This window comes from Anolis carolinensis, unplaced genomic scaffold, assembly GCF_035594765.1.
Source record: "Anolis carolinensis isolate JA03-04 unplaced genomic scaffold, rAnoCar3.1.pri scaffold_11, whole genome shotgun sequence".
Lineage (NCBI taxonomy): Eukaryota > Metazoa > Chordata > Lepidosauria > Squamata > Dactyloidae > Anolis > Anolis carolinensis.
In genome coordinates, this window is record NW_026943822.1 from 23,042,300 (window position 1) to 23,060,866 (window position 18,567).

The 18,567-nt window shown below is 40.4% G+C and overlaps 1 protein-coding gene across 5 annotated transcripts in view; it reads left to right on the forward strand.

Moving 5' to 3' along the window:
- Positions 1-7,023: 7,023 nt before the first annotated feature.
- sin3a (SIN3 transcription regulator family member A) overlaps positions 7,024-18,567 on the forward strand; it is a 43,763-nt gene continuing 32,219 nt past the window's right edge. For 4 of the 5 annotated variants that reach the window (XM_062962949.1, XM_062962951.1, XM_062962952.1 and 1 more), the window contains exons 1-3: positions 7,237-7,375; positions 15,361-15,582; positions 16,392-16,568. In XM_062962949.1, coding sequence (XP_062819019.1) covers positions 15,394-15,582; positions 16,392-16,568 — 366 coding nt within the window. In that variant the 5' untranslated portion in view covers positions 7,237-7,375; positions 15,361-15,393. Of the gene's footprint in view, positions 7,041-7,236; positions 7,376-15,360; positions 15,583-16,391; positions 16,569-18,567 lie in introns of those variants that run through there. The other variant, XM_062962950.1, reaches the window with a different exon arrangement.

Consider the following 18,567-nt stretch of genomic DNA (forward strand, 5'->3'; position numbering starts at 1 on the left):
TTCCGGCATTGGCTTGGACTCATTGCAGGCGAGCCAAGGATGCCTTTCCAATGCTCCCCCGAAACCGGAACGGACGGAAAACTTGACTGACGCGTCACTCAATCCATGTGTTCGGCGCGTCACTCAATCCATACATCGGGTGCGTGTGTGTGTTTACTTCCGTCGTGTACATACATAAATATACGGAGATGTAGTCAGTATTGCTGTTCTATATTTGGAGGTAGCCGCTCTTAGCCAAGGCAGAACCGGAGACGCCGGGACTTCAGGGTCGGTGGCAAAAGCTCCAGTGTTGCCGTGGGACCACGGGTCGGCACGCTCTCTTTCTCCTTCCGTCTTTATCCATTCCTCCGGGTGTTTTGGACTCCAACTCCCACCATTCCTAACAGCCTCAGGCCCCTTCCTTTTCCCCCTCAGGAACCTTTGGACTTCCGTTCTCATCTTGTCCAATGGTCAACAATTTTGGGAAACACCTGGAAAAAGCAAAGTTTGGGAACTACAACTCAACTGGGGCAGGTGATAGTTGGGAATGGGAGAGACTATACTGAGCCTCTTTAGCTTTGCTGGGAGGTTCTAGGTATCCCATTGGTATGGGTTCTAGGTGTCATGGCGGCACGGGTTCTAGGTCTCCCATCATCGTGGGTTCTAGGTATCCCATCGCCGTGGGTTCCAGGTATCCCATCGCCGTGGGTTCTAGGTATCCCATTGGCATGGGTTCTAGGCATCCTATCTGCGGGTTCTAGGTCTTCCATCGTCGTGGGTTCTAGGTAGCCCATTGGTGTCATTCTGGTTGTCGCGGTGACATGGGTTCTAGGTATCCCATTGACAATGGGTTCTGGGCTTCCATTGCCATCTTGTCCATTGGTTAGAGTGAGCCTCTTTAGCTTTGCTGGGAGGTTCTAAGTATCACAATGACATGGGTTTTAGGTGTCCCAATGGCATGGGTTCTAGGTATCATGGTGACATGGGTTCTAGGTATTGCAGTGACAATAGGTTCTGGGCTTCCATTGCCATCTTGTCCATTGGTTAGAGTGAGCCTCTTTAGCTTTGCTGGGAGGTTCTAAGTATCACAATGACATGGGTTTTAGGTGTCCCAATGGCATGGGTTCTAGGTATTGCAGTGACAATAGGTTCTGGGCTTCCATTGGTAAGAGTGAGCCTTTAGCTTTGCTGGGAGGTTCTAAGTATCACAATGACATGGGTTCTAGGTATCACAATGCTGTATTGTCCAATGGTCAGGAATTCTGGGAAACACCTGGAAAAGCAAAGTTTTGAAACTAACTCACCTAGGCAAGTGATAATTGGGAATGGGAGAAACTAAGAAGCCTATGTCGCTTTGCTGGGAGGTTCCAGGTATCCCAATGGCATGGGCTCTAGGTATCACAATGACAGGTTCTGGGCTTCCATTGCCATTTTATCCAGTGGTCAGGAATTCTGGGAAACATCTGGAAAAGCAAAGTTTTGAAACTATAATTCTCATTGGGGCAGGTGATAATTGGGAATGGGAGAGATTATAGCAAGCCTCTAGCTTTGTAGGGAGGTTCTAGGTATCCCAATGGCATGGGTTCTAGACTTCCATGGCCATCTTGTCCAATGGTCAGGAATTCTGGGAAACATCTGGGAAAGTAAAATTTGGGAACTGATTTACATTATGGCCAGTTATAATTGAGAATGGAAGACACTAAAGCCTCTTTGCAGTGAGGTTCTAGGTATCCGAATGGTGCGGGTTCTAGGTATCCCAATGCACATGTGTCTAAAATATCCCAGGTGCCAAGGGTTCTAGGTGTCCCAACATGAAATTTATTTTTGCCTCACTTTTATGTTCACCGGAGAAGAGAGCAGCGTCCGAACCAACCTCAGTAACTTTGTACTGGAATAAGCTCTATTGAATGTGTATATTATATTCTTCGTTTTTATTTACTACAATTATTATTTTTTTCCTTGATTTTTTTTTAAACTATATTTAACATTAACTTGATCAAATCCGAATTGGAGATAACTGTAAATGTTTTCACTTCGCTGTTGTATGGCGACATCCGTTTGTTTTTTTGTTTCGGGGTTTTGTTTTGTATTTACGGAAATAAAATATACCGACAACTCACAATATCTGGATCTGTCAAATGTATCTTTTCCATCTAATTGTATATTATTATATTATTTCTACCTTTTTATCTCATTCCTATCTATTCAATCTATCTTCTGGGTTGCTCTGAGTGTTCCATGTTCCAGAAGCATTCTCTCCTGACGTTCTTCCCACATCTATAGCTATTAGCCACCGTGATTTGCATTGAATGGCCTTGCAGATTCAAAGCCTGTCTGCTTCCTGCTTTCTGGGTGTTGTTCTTAATTGTGCAAAAACCCCATTTCTTTTTTTTTCCCTTTATTGTTTTCCAGGCTTTCTCGCCATGTTCCAGAAGCATTCTGTCCTGACGTTTCTCCCACATCTATGGCCATGAGCCACCTTGATTCGCATTGAATGGCCTTGCAGATTCAAAGCCTGTCTGCTTCCTGCTTTCTGGGTGTTGTTCTTAATTGTGCAAAAACCCCATTTCTTTTTTTTTCCCCTTTATTGTTTTCCAGGCTTTCTCGCCATGTTCCAGAAGCATTCTCTCCTGACGTTCTTCCCACATCTATAGCTATTAGCCACCTTGATTCGCATTGAATGGCCTTGCATTTTCAAATCCTGGCTGCTTCCTGCTTTCTGGGTGTTGTTCTTTGTAAAAAAAGCCCCGTTTCTTTCTTTTTTTCCTCCTTTTTCCAGGCTGTCTCGCCATGTTCCAGAAGCATTCTCTCCTGACCTTTCTCCCACATCTATGGCCATGAGCCACCTTGATTCGCATTGAATGGCCTTGCAGATTCAAAGCCTGGCTGCTTCCTGCTTTCTGGGTGTTGTGCTTTATTGTGCAAAAGCCCCGTTTCTTTTTTTTTCCTCTTTATTGTGTCATTTCTTTACTTATTTTTCCTTTCTCTTTGGAGGAGAAAATATAATAAAAGCGGTGCGAATCCCAATGTGGCCTGAAGGGGCGGCAAAGAGGCGCATAACTGTGGCGAGCTGGGGCGCATGCGCGTACAGATCGCGCCGGGTGTAATTTTATCAAGAGGGTGCAATTTTCGCTTTGTCCACTGGAGGCGCCAAAGGGTTTCCAAAAATGCCAATGGGGAAAGGGGGCGTGGCCTCTTCCCTCGCCCCGCCCGCCGCTGTGACGCACATCCCTCTCCAGCCAATCCGCTTCGAGGGGCGTTCCCTCCCCATTCAGGAATCCTGGCTGGGCTTGGAAGGGTAGGTCACAGCTGCTTTCCCATTGAGACTTGCTACGTTGCTTCCTGGTTGCCTTGCCTGCTTGTTTTCTTGCTTAAAGGGAGGAAAATCCGGATTAAGGGGAGGAAGGAGGGCGAGACGGTGCCTTTTAAGGAGTTCAGGAAGTGGATTTCCTTAGCTGTGCACTGAATGTTCTATGACAATAGCATATCTAGAAATTAATGTTTCATAGTGTGTATTCTTGGATTACATTTCTAGTTATAGTGGCCTCTTGCCTGTGCATTTCAGGGAATCCCTTCTTTGTATTGGGGGGAAAAAACAGCCCTTGTTAACCTGAGGAACTCCCTGCCACAAAGCCTCTAAGACAGGCATGGGCAAACTTGGGCCCTCCAGGTGTTTTGGACCTCAATTCACACAATATGCACACACATGTAGTCATACATTTCCTATATATATATATATATATATATATATATACACACACACATACACACACACATACACACACATATATAAATATACAAATATACACATGCATCTCCTATATATATATATATATATATATATATATATATATATATATATATATACTATATATACATGTGCATATTTACATGTATATATACATCCATCTCCCATATATACCTATACACGCATATATACATACATCTCCTATATACATACACACACACACACATATATCTCCCATATACAAATATACACATCCATCTCCCATATATACCTATACACGCATATATACATACATCTCCCATATATATATATATATATATACACACACACATATATATACACACACATATATATTTCCCATATATACCTATACACGCATATATACATACAACTCCCATATATACACACACACATATATATCTCCCATATACAAATATACACATCCATCTCCATATATACCTATACACGCATATATACATACATCTCCCATATATATATATATATATACACACTCATACACATATACATCTCCATATATACATATACATATATATATATATACATCTCCTATATATATACACACATACATATATATACAGATGCATCTCCCATATTTAACCTACACACACATACACCCATTTTCCAGATATATACACACACACACACATATCTCCCATATATACATATACAAATATACACATCTATCTACTATATATACATATACACACACATATATACATATTCATATATACATACACACACACACACACACACACACACACACACACACATATATATATATATATATATATATATATATATATATATATATATATATATGCATATATCTCCCAAGGCTTGATATATGCTGCTCTGTCTTTCTCTGTGTTTATATATGCTTGTGTATGTGTGTGTATAGTCTACACTTAGGTGCGGTTTGGAAATGTATATGCTTGCGTCTTCAAGTCACTGGTCAACTTAACAGTTTATGTGCATTATGCATTTAAGTGCATGTGTATATTATATGTGTATGTATGTCTATGTTTCTTCAAGTCAATTGTCAACTTAGTAGGTTGTGTGTTGTGTATATAATATATTCTACATTTAGGAGTATGTGGATATATTTATATATACGCACATATTCATTCTACATTTAGAAGATTATATATTACAAGTGTGCATGTGCCTTGTTTTTGAATACCATTAATATTTAATTCTATTTTAACGTTTGCATATTTTTGTTTGGGTTTTTAAATTGTATTGCATTGGTTAGAGAAGTGTTTTGTTTGTTTGTTTGTTTTTTGGATGAAAAATAATTTTGCTTAGGAGTGGATTGGTGTGTTTGGAAACCTATTGTCCAGCTGCTTCATTTATGTGTGTAATGCGAACATGAATGTATGTATGCATACACTGCATGCATTCATCTTCATATGTATGTTTGCGTGTGTCTATTACAATTTATTTTTATTGTGTTGTGCCTTGGCTTGAGGCGGGTGAAATAATAATAATAATAATAATTTACTATGTTGTGCCCTGGCTTGAGGCAGGTAAAATAATAATAATAATTATTATTATTATTATTTATATACACATACTGTAAGCATATTTCTCCCTCCCCAAAGATGAAGGATGGTCCAGTAAGGTTGCAGGGTAACCAAATAATTTATATATGTTTGAATTTATATGTATATATCATATGTGTATACTGTATATCATTTAATGGAGATATATATATGTGTGTGTGTGTGTGTCCCATCATATTCCATATCTGTATGTATAATTTAATGATTATATATATATATATATATATATATATATATATATCCCATCACTCATATATATGTGTATATATACATACATATATGTGTGTGTTTGTGTATATCCATATGTGTATGTATAATTTGATGTGTGTGTGTGTGTGTGTGTATATATATCCCATCACACACACACACACACACACACACATATATATATATATATCCCATCACTCATATATATATATATATATATATATATATATATATATATATATATATATATATATGCATAAGTTTATATATCATTTGATGGAAATATAAATATATATGTGTGTGTATGTATGTATGTATATCCATAGGTGTATATATAATTTGATGAATATATATATATATATATATATATATATATATATATATATCCCATCACTCATATGTATATGCATGTTTATATATCATTTGATGGAAATATAAATATATGTGTGTGTGTGTGTATGTATATCCATATATGTATATATAATTTGATGGAGATATATATATATATATATATATATATATCTCATCACTCATATGTATATGTATATGCATGGGTGTATATATCATTTGATGAAAATATTAATATATACATCCTTTTATGAAAATATATATAAACATATATCCCATCACTCATATATATGTATATGCATATATCATTTGATGAAAATTTATATATACTATCACTCATATATATATATATATATATATATATATATGCATAAGTTTATATATAATTTGATGGATATATATATATATACTGTATATCCCATCACTCATATATATGCATACATGTATATATCATTTGATGGAAATATAAATATATATGTTTGTGTGTATGTATATCCATATGTGTGTATATAATTTGATGGATATATATATATATATATATCCCATCACTCATATACGTATATTTATATATGCATACGTTTATATATCATTTGATGGAAATATAAATATATATGTGTGTGTATGTATATCCATATGTGTATACATAATTTAATGGATATATCCCATCACTCATATGTATGCATGATATATGTGCATATATATAATGTGATGGATATATATATATATATAGAGAGAGAGAGAGAGAGAGAGAGATATCCCATCACTGACTGTCTCTATATGTATGTGTGTTATTTATAAATCCCTTGATGGAAATCACCTATATCCAATGCCTGGGAGTTCATTTTGCGAGCCCGCGCGGATGTAAACATTCCACAAAAGGGCTCCCTGGAGGAGGGGCGGGGCCTCCTGGCAGGCGGAGGGGGCGGGGCCTGGCGCTGGGCGGGGCCTCTTGCTTTCCCTTCTCCTCCTCTTGCCCCGCCCCTTTTGGGAGGGAGGCAGAGATTGGCAGCTCTGCGGGCGACAGGCGGCGCATTTCCCGTCGCGCGCCGACCAATGGGCGCGCGGGGAGGGCGGGGCGCCGCTTCCCATACGGGCTTTTTTTTTTCGCCTTCCCTTCCCCGCCTCCTTTCGCATCCCCTTCCTGGGAAGCTGGGCGCCCAATCGGGGCGTCGGAGGTGAGCGGGAGCCGGGCTGTGATTGGCGGGGGCGGGTGATTGACGCGGGAGGCGGCCAATCGGCGCGCGGGAGGCCTCCCCGGGGCAGGGGAGCGGGGCGGGATCTCTCAGGGAACAGAGAAGCGGGCAGCGCTCGGCGGCGGCGACCGTCCTGAGGCGGCGGTTGGTCTGGAGCGGTTGCGGCCCCTCAGCGCCCGGCTCGGCCTGGGCCTCGTGCTCCTGCCTCGGCGGCGAAGGCGAGCGGAGGCCGCTGCTTCGTTCCTCCCGCCTCGTTCGCCCTCCTGAGGCGAAGGGAGCCGCGAGAGAGGAGGGGCCCGGAGGACGCGGAGACCGAGGTGAGGCCGAGGCAGGCCGGCTGCGGAGGGAAGGACGGAGGCGGGGAGGCGGGTGTGTGGGGCGGGGGGGCCGCTGGAGAGAGCGCGAGGCGAGCGCGCATGCGCGGGCAGCCAGAGGGGGCGGGGCCTGGGGGAGGACGCGCTCGCGGGTTGTGAGCCCGCGCGGGCCAATCCCGGCCGGCGCAGCGGGAATGCCACGCCCCTTTCCACTTCGAGCCGGCTCTAGCGCCGCCCCTTTCCTCCTATTAGACTTGGAGACGACGGCTGAGGGCGGGGCTTCGCTTGACCCCGCCCCTTCTGTCTCTAGCCTGGTGGAAGAGGGAAACTGGCTCCGCCCCTTTTCGCAATTTAAGACTAGGAGTGGGCGGGGTCCCTTCTGTTAGCCTTGTAGAGGAGGGAGTGGGTGGGGCTTAACCTGATCCCGCTCCTAGCCTTGGAGATGAAGTGGTGGGCGGGGCCTCGCGTCTTGTGTCCTAGCCTTGGAGACTAGGCTAAACCTGACCCCGCCCCTTCTCTCCTACTTGGATTGAGATGTGGGAAAAGGAATGGGCGTGGCTCCACTTGGCCCCGCCTCTTGTGTCCTAGCCTTGGAGACTAAGGAAGAGAGATGGGCGGGGCTAAACCTGCCCCTACTTGGATTGAGATGAGGGGAAAGGAGTGGGCGTGGCCCCGCCCCTTCCTTCCTATTGGCCCTAGCGTCGGCTCCCTTTTTCGTTTGGCTCCGCCCCTTCTTTTTACCCGCCGTAGTGGGAAGCTCCTCCCCTTTTCTTGCTGGCCTTGGAGACTGAAGGAAGCAGTGGGCGGAGCTTGGCCTGGGCCCCGCCCCTTAATTCCCCACTCCTGCCCTATCCCGGCAGGACGACAAAATAGGTGGGCGGTGTGACTCGTGGCCCCGCCCCTTAATTCTCCCATTGGCCCGGGAGACCAGGAAGTGGGCGGGGCGTCGCGATTCTCCGCCCTTATTGCCTGCCGTGGAGAAAGTGGGCGGGGCGCCTCTTGGCTCCGCCCCTTCTGCCCCCAGCATCTCATTATTATAATAATTGGGTTGCTATGAGTTTTCCGGGCTATATAGACATGTTCCAGAAGCATTCTCTCCTGACGTTTCGCCCACAACTATGGCAGGCATCCTGAGAGGTTGTGAGGTCTGTTGGAAACGAGGCAAGTGGGGTTTATATATCTGTGGAATCTCCAGAGTGGGAGAAATAGCTCTTGTCTGTGGGAGGCTATTGTGAATTGCATTTGGCCACCTTGATTATAAATACTGTAAATAAATAAAATATATAAATAAATTATCATTGAGTAGCCTTGCAGCTTCAGAACCTGGCTGCTTCTTGAAATAAACTCTAAAATCAGGGCAGCAAATAAAGAACAACACTCAATAAGCAGAGGAATTCCAGACAGGAAGCAATCAGGGCCAGCTAACACTTCCCAGCAAATAATAATAATAAAATTTTATTTATTTATTTATTTCCATCATTTCTATCCCACCCTTCTCACCCGAAGGGACTCAGGGCGGCTTACGAAACTGGCAGAATTCGATGCCAATATACAACAACACAAATGAATAAAACATAAGCAATTTAAAAACAGATTTAAAATAATACAAAATACTTGATCCATTCATCCACAAAACCTTGTACATAAACCTTAGTCCAGACCGAGTCGAAGCCAACTTCCAAACTTCCATAACCAGCTTCCATCTCCCCTGAGGGGACTCAGAGCGGTTCACATGGGGACCAAGCCCGATCAACAGATAAAACAATACAACAGCATTTAATTAAAACAATAACAGTAAAATAACATTCATAAAATACATAGTGAGGATTCCCCCAGACAGGAAGCAGCCAGGCTTTGAAGCTGCAAGGCCATTCAATGCTAATTCCCAGGAAACTCCTCTTTCCTTGTGCCTGGACTTATTATTTATTTATTTATTTACAGCATTTATATTCCGCCCTTCTCACCCCGAAGGGGACTCAGGGCAGATCACATTACACATATAGGCAAACATTCAATGCCTTTAGACTTCCTGTCTAGCCAGGATTTTAGCCTTTAGATACAATTTGGGATTATGAGGACCATTATTGGGCATCTGGGTGCTTCCTCGCACAGCCATTGGCTTGCATGGCTGCCAATCACCTGCATACCCCGCCTCTTTGCCCTGAAGTGTCCTCGTTTGCTCCCTGTGTGAAGAAGAAGAGTCGTTGCAAGTGACGCTTGGCTGGGCATCGGGGTGTGCCGAATTGGGATTTGTTGCTTTTAACATGCTTTCATTGGGATGGATCTGTTTCTGGAAATGGGCTGTTTAAATATAATCGTGTTGTTTGCGTGAGGCGGCTGGCAGGTGTTTGCCTATTTTAAGGAATATGGAAATTAAATAGCCCCCTTGATTTAAAAAAACAACCACCCCGGGCTGGATCTACACTGTCATATAATCCAGTTTCTACTTTGAACTGGATTATATGGCAGTGTAGACTCATAATCCAATCCTAAGCAGATAGTTCAGTAACTGGATAGTATGGCAGTATATTATTTATGTATTTATTTAATACATTTATATCCTGCCCATCTCATCCCGAAGGGGACTCGGAGCGGCTTACAAATTAAATTTACCTACCATATAATTGTACTATATCTATATATTGTAATATTATTAATAATATTATATGTAATATATAATATATAATTAATATTATTTTGTATTATTAGTATTATATTGTATTACAAAATAATATTAATATTATATGCATATACAATATATTATAGTATTATGTATTATTGTAAATTATATTGTATATATGTATACATGTATATATGCATGTGTGCATATATATATATACACACACACATACACACACACATACACATATATACATATAGAAGGGGCCCCAGAGAGTAGGAAATGTATTTGATAATTAACAGCTCAATCTGATTGTAACTATGTTGCAGTAGGTGATTTTAATGAGTGGACGCAGTTTAAATAACTAATAGATATGCTTAACAAATATTTTAACCAAATGCAAAAGCATAGCAAACTGTAATAGCATAGAAAGTGGGGTTTATATACCTGTGGAATAATGTCCAGGGTGGGAGGAAGAACTCTTGTCTGCTTGAGGCAAGCGTGCCTGTTGCAATGGGCCAGCTTGATTAGCATTGAATGGTTTTGCAGCTTCAGAGCCTGGCTGCTTCCTGCCTGGGGTGGAATCCTAAAATCAGGACACTAAATAGCAACAGTAAAAAAAAAAAAACTGGGGAATTCCAGTCAGTAAACAATCAGTGTCAGCTAACACCTCTCAACAAAGGATAAACTTTAAGGAGTTATATTTGTAATTATGTTGGCATCAGATTGTGAGGAAGTGAGGCTGCCCTGAGTCCCTTTTGGGGTGAGAAGGACAAAGGTATAAGTATGGGAAATAAATAAATCCCCAGACAGGAAGCAGACAGGCTTTGAAGCCGCAAGGCCATTCAATTCTAATCTAGGTGGCCAATTGCAACATTCACAGACATTATTCCACCCTGGACATTATATAAACCCCACTTGTCTAGTTTCCAACAGACCTCACAACCTCTGAAGATGCCTGCCATAGATGCAGGCGAAATGTCAGGAGAGAATGCTTCTGGAACGTGGCCAGACAGCCCGGAAAACCTACAGCCACTCACTGGCACTATTGTCAGCTGCTGCTAATTTACTCTGCAGCCCTGCCTAGGCCTCAACAGCGAAGGCCAGTTGGCGTCTCCTTCCCTGGATACAGTTCTGGATTATTGTGCTTTTGCTGCTCCAGCAATTTTTGAGAGGAATATTCCTAAGCCGCCGTATCAATACGGAACGCTTCCTTGGGGCCTATCGCGTGGAGATGAATGTTTGAGGAAGCAGGTTGCGCGCTTGGTTTCGTCCTCGGTTGCACATGGCTTCCGCCTCGGCGTTGATCCTTCTTTGGGGAATTTGGGGAGAGGAAGGGCTCGCACGTAGAGAACACATAGCCCTGCCCATCAAGGAGGAGGGTCGTTTTTGGAGTGGAAATGTATCCTATCGAATTGGTTTTAAGATGGGCTATTTGTCATTAAGCCTATAGACTCTTTTAAGGAATACATTGGCATACTGTTCAGGCGGATTTTGCATTTTACAAATAAACTGCCAGCATCCAACCAATTCTATATGAATAGATATTGCCCAAAAACATGTGCACTACACTTGTTAGACATTGAAACACTCTCAGAGCAATTACTGTATATACTTGAGTATAAGCCTAGTTTTTCAGCCCTTTTTTTAAGACTGAAAAAGCCTCCCTCAGCTTGTACTCGGGTGAGGGTCCTGGTTGGCTTATATTTGGGTCAGCTTATACTTAAGAATATATGGTACATTTCTTATTTTTCTCTATTATTATTGGTATTTTTACATTTACTATTTTTCTCTATTATTGTTGCTACTATTACATTTATTTTACTCTATTATTATTATTATTATTACATTTATTATTTCACTCTGATATTATTATTATTGCATTTATTATTTTTATTATTACTTGTATTCTTTTCCTGTATTATTATTAAAAAGAAACATAAGCATAAAGGAAACATTGAAGAAGATGAGAATCATGATTTGATCAGAGTTGGACAGTCTTATCCTAAATGTGAGCTTTATGTAAATATTCAAAAACATTTAGCCTACTGATGCCTCAATTAATGTAATTTTATTGGTATCTATTTTTATTTCTGAAATTTACCACCCTTGGCTTATACTGGAGTCAATGTTTTCCCAGTTTTTTGTGGTAAAATTAGGTGCCTCGGCTTATATTTGGGTCGGCTTATACTCGAATATATACGGTATATGCTGTTCAAATAATTGCATGTGCAAAATGGAATCATGTTCAAGGAGCCAAAGTAGGATTACACATCTTTTGAAATATGTGCTTCTGATTAGTTGAAATTACAAATGAGGTTTTTATTTGCCTTCAGGTCAAATAGAAGTTGAAATAATTGAGCTGGCTTTGTGTCTTGAGTGTGAAAGTCTAGGAGGGAGTCGTTTATGTTTCATTTTATTTATTTACTCTATGCTGAAACAAGAACTCAAAGCATTATTTGTGTCTGTGCAAGAGTAGAGCAGGGAGAATGAATGTATCCGCTCAATGTGAAAATCGTCGGCACGATAATAAATGTAAACATAAGGGTTATTTTTGCAACTGTAGATGATAAATATCAACATTCCAGAAAAAGGAAGAAATTAAGGTATCCATTTATTTTAAGGCATGGTGATACATACTGAAAAATATTAGTAATATTTTGGCAACATCATACTATGCAGGTGTCAACACATGCAGCCCTGTTTAGATTCTGGGGATAAAGAAAGACATTGAGGTGTAACCATTCTGTGTACAGTGAGCAAAACAGAGCCCCATCTTTTCCAGTTTCGAATATAAGTTTCTCCATATAACATCCCATTAAATATATGAGTGTTCAGACATTTCCAGGTGAAATCAATGCCTTATGCATCTTAGTCCTTCCTAAAGCTGTTGCTGCTAATGCAGTCTGTATCCACAGGTTCAACCATCTGTGGCTTGACAATATTTGTTTTAAAAATTTGGAAAGCAAGCCTTCTTTTTGCAATTTGATGTAAAGGATGGCATTTAGCAGCCATGGAACCAAACTCTAGAGCAGGGGTCCCAAAACTTTTAAATTTGGGGGCCAGTTCACGATCCTTCAGACGGTTGGAGGGCCGGACTATAGTTGGCCAGGTGGCCACCGAGCAATAATAATAATAATAATAATAATAATAATAATAATAATAAGATTGAACTTCAAAAACTCTGGCAGAAACCAGTGCAGGTGGTCCCGATGGTGATGGGCACACTGGGCCAAAAGATCTCAGCTGGCATTTGGAAACAATAGACATTGACAAAATCATGATCTGCCAACTGCAAAAGGCCACCCTACTGGGATCTGCGCACATCATCCGAAAATACATCACACAGTCCTAGACACTTGGGAAGTGTTCGACTTGTGATTTTGTGATACAAGATTCAGCATATCTATCTTGTTTGCTGTGACATAAAATAATAATAATAATAATAATAATAATAATAATAATAATAATAAGCCCAACCCCTTTCTGCCTTTGTGGACCAAAAGCACAAGCAAAGCACCCCTGACAGATGGCCTCCCAGCCATAATAATAATAATAATAATAATAAGGGTTGGTCCCAGATTCTTTGTGAACATGATTCCTTCTGTACATTTTACTCATTGAGGTGGATAAGAAGTCTTATCTTTTATGCCAAGCTTCAGCATGAAAATAAATAAAGCTTCCCTAGGTTCTAAGTTTAAATGGGACCAGGATATGTGTTGTCTTGTTTTGCCTAAGGTTGATAGTTGGTTCCGTCCTTATTCTTGGCAAAGCCGGGTGAACGATCCCTGTTTTTAAAAGTACAGAAAATGACTTTGTAATCCCTTTGAAGGGTGTGAGTTACAGCAGCTGCCTGACCTTGCCAAACATTTGAGCAAATCAACATTATGTTTTCTTGTTCATGTGCAAGTGTGTGTTTGTGTGGCAGGAAGGATGCCTAGGAGTATAATTTAGTAGATGTGCAAAATACTAATTGTTTCTTCTCACGGAGCTTTGAGTCATTTCCGATGTATGGTAACCCCAAGGCAAACCTGCCACAGGATTATCCTGGCAAGATTTATCAGATGTATGGTATCTTCTGAAGCTGAGAGAATGTGACTGCTGTCTCTAGGCATTGAATGTTTGCCTTGTGTTTGTGCTTGCTGGAATCCGCCCTGAGTCCCCTTGGGGAGATAGGGCAGAATATAAATAAAGTGTTGTTGTTGTTGTTATTATTATTATTATTGCATAGGGAAAGGAACTGCAGTTTCGATGGTCCTTAAATTGATTCTAAATTAAAATCACGAGGGGCTAAATACCAATTTTACACATATGCAGCTGTTGCGGACAGATATATACAATATAATACCAATAATAATACAATATAATAATTATACATTACATGTAATATTACTAATAATATTACAGTTCAGTAGTATAGTACAATATAGTACTATGTAGAATAGTACATAGGAAGAATTTGGAATTGAGTAGAAATTGGAAGAATTGAGTAGCTATATATTTTAAGCTTGTATAATGTGTTTTTATTAATTACTGTTAATTGTTTTAGATGTGTCGTTGATTTTTATTGATTGTATTTGGGCATTGAATTTTGCCAGTTGTTGTAAGCCGCCTTGAGTCCCCTCGGGTGAGAAAGGCGGGATAAAAATGTTGTAAATAAATAAGAATAAATAAATAAATGTAATACTAATATTGTGCTATGCTAATAGTATAATATAATGCATGAAAATATAACATGTAAGCCGCTCTGAGTCCCCTTTGGGGTGAGAAAAGCAGGATATAAATGCCATAAATAAATTTATTGTTGCAGATATTTAAAAATGGCAAAGCCTTGTCAGCATTTCGATTCGGATAACAAAGGGGTTTGTTTACCAAATTTGCTCCACAGCCATTAAGTCATGCAGGAGTCCTTGCGGTACAAACACATACATAAATACATATTTTTATAGATAAATGAAAGCAATTTAACACCACTTTTAACTGCTGTGTTTTATTTATTTATTTTGAGGCATCAGAACTCTTTGGCAGAGAAGGCTAAAGTTAAACTAAAACTCTTTGGATTCTGTAGCATTGGGTCATGGAAATTAAAGTGGAGCCAATATTTTTTGAGAAATATGTCAACATTTCCTTCTGCAGCTGTGTTTAATTGAGGCATGGGCAAACTTCGGCCCTCCAGGTGTTTTGGACTCCAACTCCCACCATTCCTAACAGCCTACCGGCTGTTAGGAATGGTGGGAGTTGGAGTCCAAAACACCTGGAGGGCCGAAGTTTGCCCATGCATTCAGAAGGCTTCTTCTTACCAGCATCTTTCTTTGTGGTCTTGACTAAGAGGCTGGAATATTGTGCCTGATTGCCTCTTTCTCAACAGATATTGTAGAGCGTTCCTGAGCATGAATTCAGCATGAAGCGGCGCTTGGATGAACAGGAGTCGCCTGTCTATGCGTCGCAGCAGAGGCGCATCGCCAGCAACACGGAGCCCTTCCAACACCAGCACCGGGTCCTCGCTCCAGCGCCGCCCGTCTATGAGTCCGTCTCGGAGACCATGCAGTCGGCCACGGGGATCCAGTACTCGGTCACCCCGAGCTACCAGGTGGGGCCACCGCATTGTGCCACTTCACATTCATTGAGATTCCCTGCGCATGATTATTTCACCGTGAAATGTGGAGAAATCATGTATTACTAATCACTTCTTCATCTTGAAGAAAACACCTTTCTAGATCCCCTCGTTTCAACTCCCAAGGGATACATATGCAATATGTAATATGTAATATGACTAATAATAATGCAGTGTAGTGTTATAGTTCAGTATCTATCTATATATATATAAAAGAGTGATGGCATCAGGGCAGCGGAGAAAACAACAAAACTACAGGCTCCCCAACCTCAAAATTTGACAACACAACCCATCATTCACGGCTCTAGGTTGATACAACAAAAAAAAGAAAAAAATAAAGTCCTAATTACAGGGAGAGGAATAATAGTTTTTATCCAATTGCTGCCAGTTTGAAGGCTAAGCTCCGCCCACTTGGTCTCCTAGCAACCTACTCAGTCCAGGAGACAGGCAGTTAGGACTCACTTAGGCTACTTCCACAGATTATCAGATTTTAACTGGATTATATGGCCCTTCCACACAGCTATATAACCCATTTAGAATCTTATATTATCTGCTTTGAACTGGATTATCTTGACTCCTCACTGCTATATAATGCACTTCAGTGTGCATACTAAACATAAAGACAACCATACAACAGACATTCAATACCACCACTACCTCAACAATTTCTCACCAACATCACCAGACAACGCCACAGCAACACGTGGCCGGGCACAGCTAGTAGTAATATATAATGCTAATATTGTGCTATGCTTATAATATATTATATGCACTCCTCTTCACAGGTATCCGCCGTGACGCAGAGCTCCAGCAGCCACGGCCCCGCTCTGGCCGCAGTCCACAGTGGGCACCACCACCCCACGCCGGTCCAGCCCCACGGGAGCCAAGTGGTGCAGAGCCACGCTCACCCAACGCCCCCAGCGGCCCCAGTCCAGGGGCAACAGCAGTTCCAGAGGCTCAAGGTAAGAAGGCCTCAGGGGTGGAAACAGCAACAGCTCTTCCCTTGAATCCTTCTTATGTACAAGGCAAGCTGAGGGGGAAAAAATTACTCAAACGAACCCCAATGATCCAATACAACAGCCAGCAGAGTGTCTGCTGTGGACTTATCTTGTTGTGTTTCAAATAATAATAATAATAATAATAATAATAATAATAATAATAATAATAATAATAATAATGTGATCCAATACAACAGCCAGCAGAGTGTCTGCTGTGGACTTACCTTGTTGTGTTTCATAATAATAATAATAATAATAATAATGTGATCCAATACAACAGCCAGCAGAGTGTCTGCTGTGGACTTATCTTGTTGTGTTTCTAATAATAATAATAATAATAATAATAATAATAATAATGTGATCCAATACAACAGCCAGCAGAGTGTCTGCTGTGGACTTATCTTGTTGTGTTTCTAATAATAATAATAATAATAATAATAATAATAATAATAATAATAATAATAATAATAATGTGATCCAATACAACAGCCAGCAGAGTGTCTGCTGTGGACTTATCTTGTTGTGTTTCAAATAATAATAATAATAATAATAATAATGTGATCCAATACAACAGCCAGCAGAGTGTCTGCTGTGGACTTATCTTATTATGTTTCAAATAATAATAATTATTATTATCATTGCAATTGGCCACCTTGATTAGCATTGAATGGCCTTTCAGCTTCAAAGCCTGGCTGCTTCCTACCTGGGGGAAGGACAGGGATCCTTTGCTAGAACGTGTTAGGTGGCCCTTGGAAATGAATAAAATCTGTCTACCGGTATTAAAAAAATCTCTGCAATCACGACAGTAAATAAAGTAAATAAAAAAACCAGAGGAATTCCAGACAAGAAACAAATCAGAGCCACCTCTTTTTGTGGAATTCATAGCTCTGTTTCACTCTCATCCTTTTACAAAAGAAAACAGTGCAAACAGTTATAGCGACAATTTTCGTCTTCCCGCCTCTTAAGCGCAGGAAAGCACCTGAATTTTGAAGTGACAGGTTTGCTTCTGCAGCTTATATTTTGGGATTTATAACCATCTAATCCCTGCAGTTTATATTTGAGACTTACAAACATCTAATCCCTTTTTGTTTTGAGCTCCGTGCCAAGCGGGTGCCGGAGCAGGAAAGCCGTTGGAGCGAAGACATCTCCATTCTTAGAATGTTTGCGATAACGTCTCTTGGGGAAAATAGAAGGCTCTCGGTCCCTAGAAGTAGTTGAACTGTGATCCGTGGCCGGAAGAGAGAGCCGCGCACAAATAACAAGCTTATTTTACTGTCTCGGAAAATTGCTTTTACTGTAATGGCATCAAATGGAAGGTCTTTCGAAAGATAATATTTCCTGTTGATATTAGTTCTAGTGTCTCCATGGATACCGACACCAACAACCTGTTTTTTCAGAACCGGGAAAACCATAAGTGTCTTGATACTTAGATGCCTAGGAAATTCAGTTATATTTATATATGTATTTATTTTTGTTCTCTGCAGAATCACTTCCTCTGAACCTATAATATTTTCCAAAAATATCTGCTTATTTGTTGTTTATGTGATTTTAATATGTTGTAAGCCGCTTTGAGTCCCGTGAGGGAGAAAAGCTGGATATAAATAAAGATGATTTATTATTATTATTATTATTATTGACACAAAGGCATAGTATGACACAGCAAATGAGATATATATCCTGAGACATATAAATAATATTGCTTTGGGTCCCGTGAGGGAGAAAAGCGGGATATAAATAAGGATTTATTATTATTATTATTATTGACACAAAGACATAGTATGTCACAGCAAACAAGATATATATGCTGGATTTCGTATCACAAAATTACAAGTTGAACACTTTTTATTTATTATTATTATTATTGTCGAAGTTACTGATTACATCGTTCAAGATCCAAAATGAAAGCTTTTGTTGACATGATGATTATGATGATAGTAATAGTAATACTTACAATAATAATATT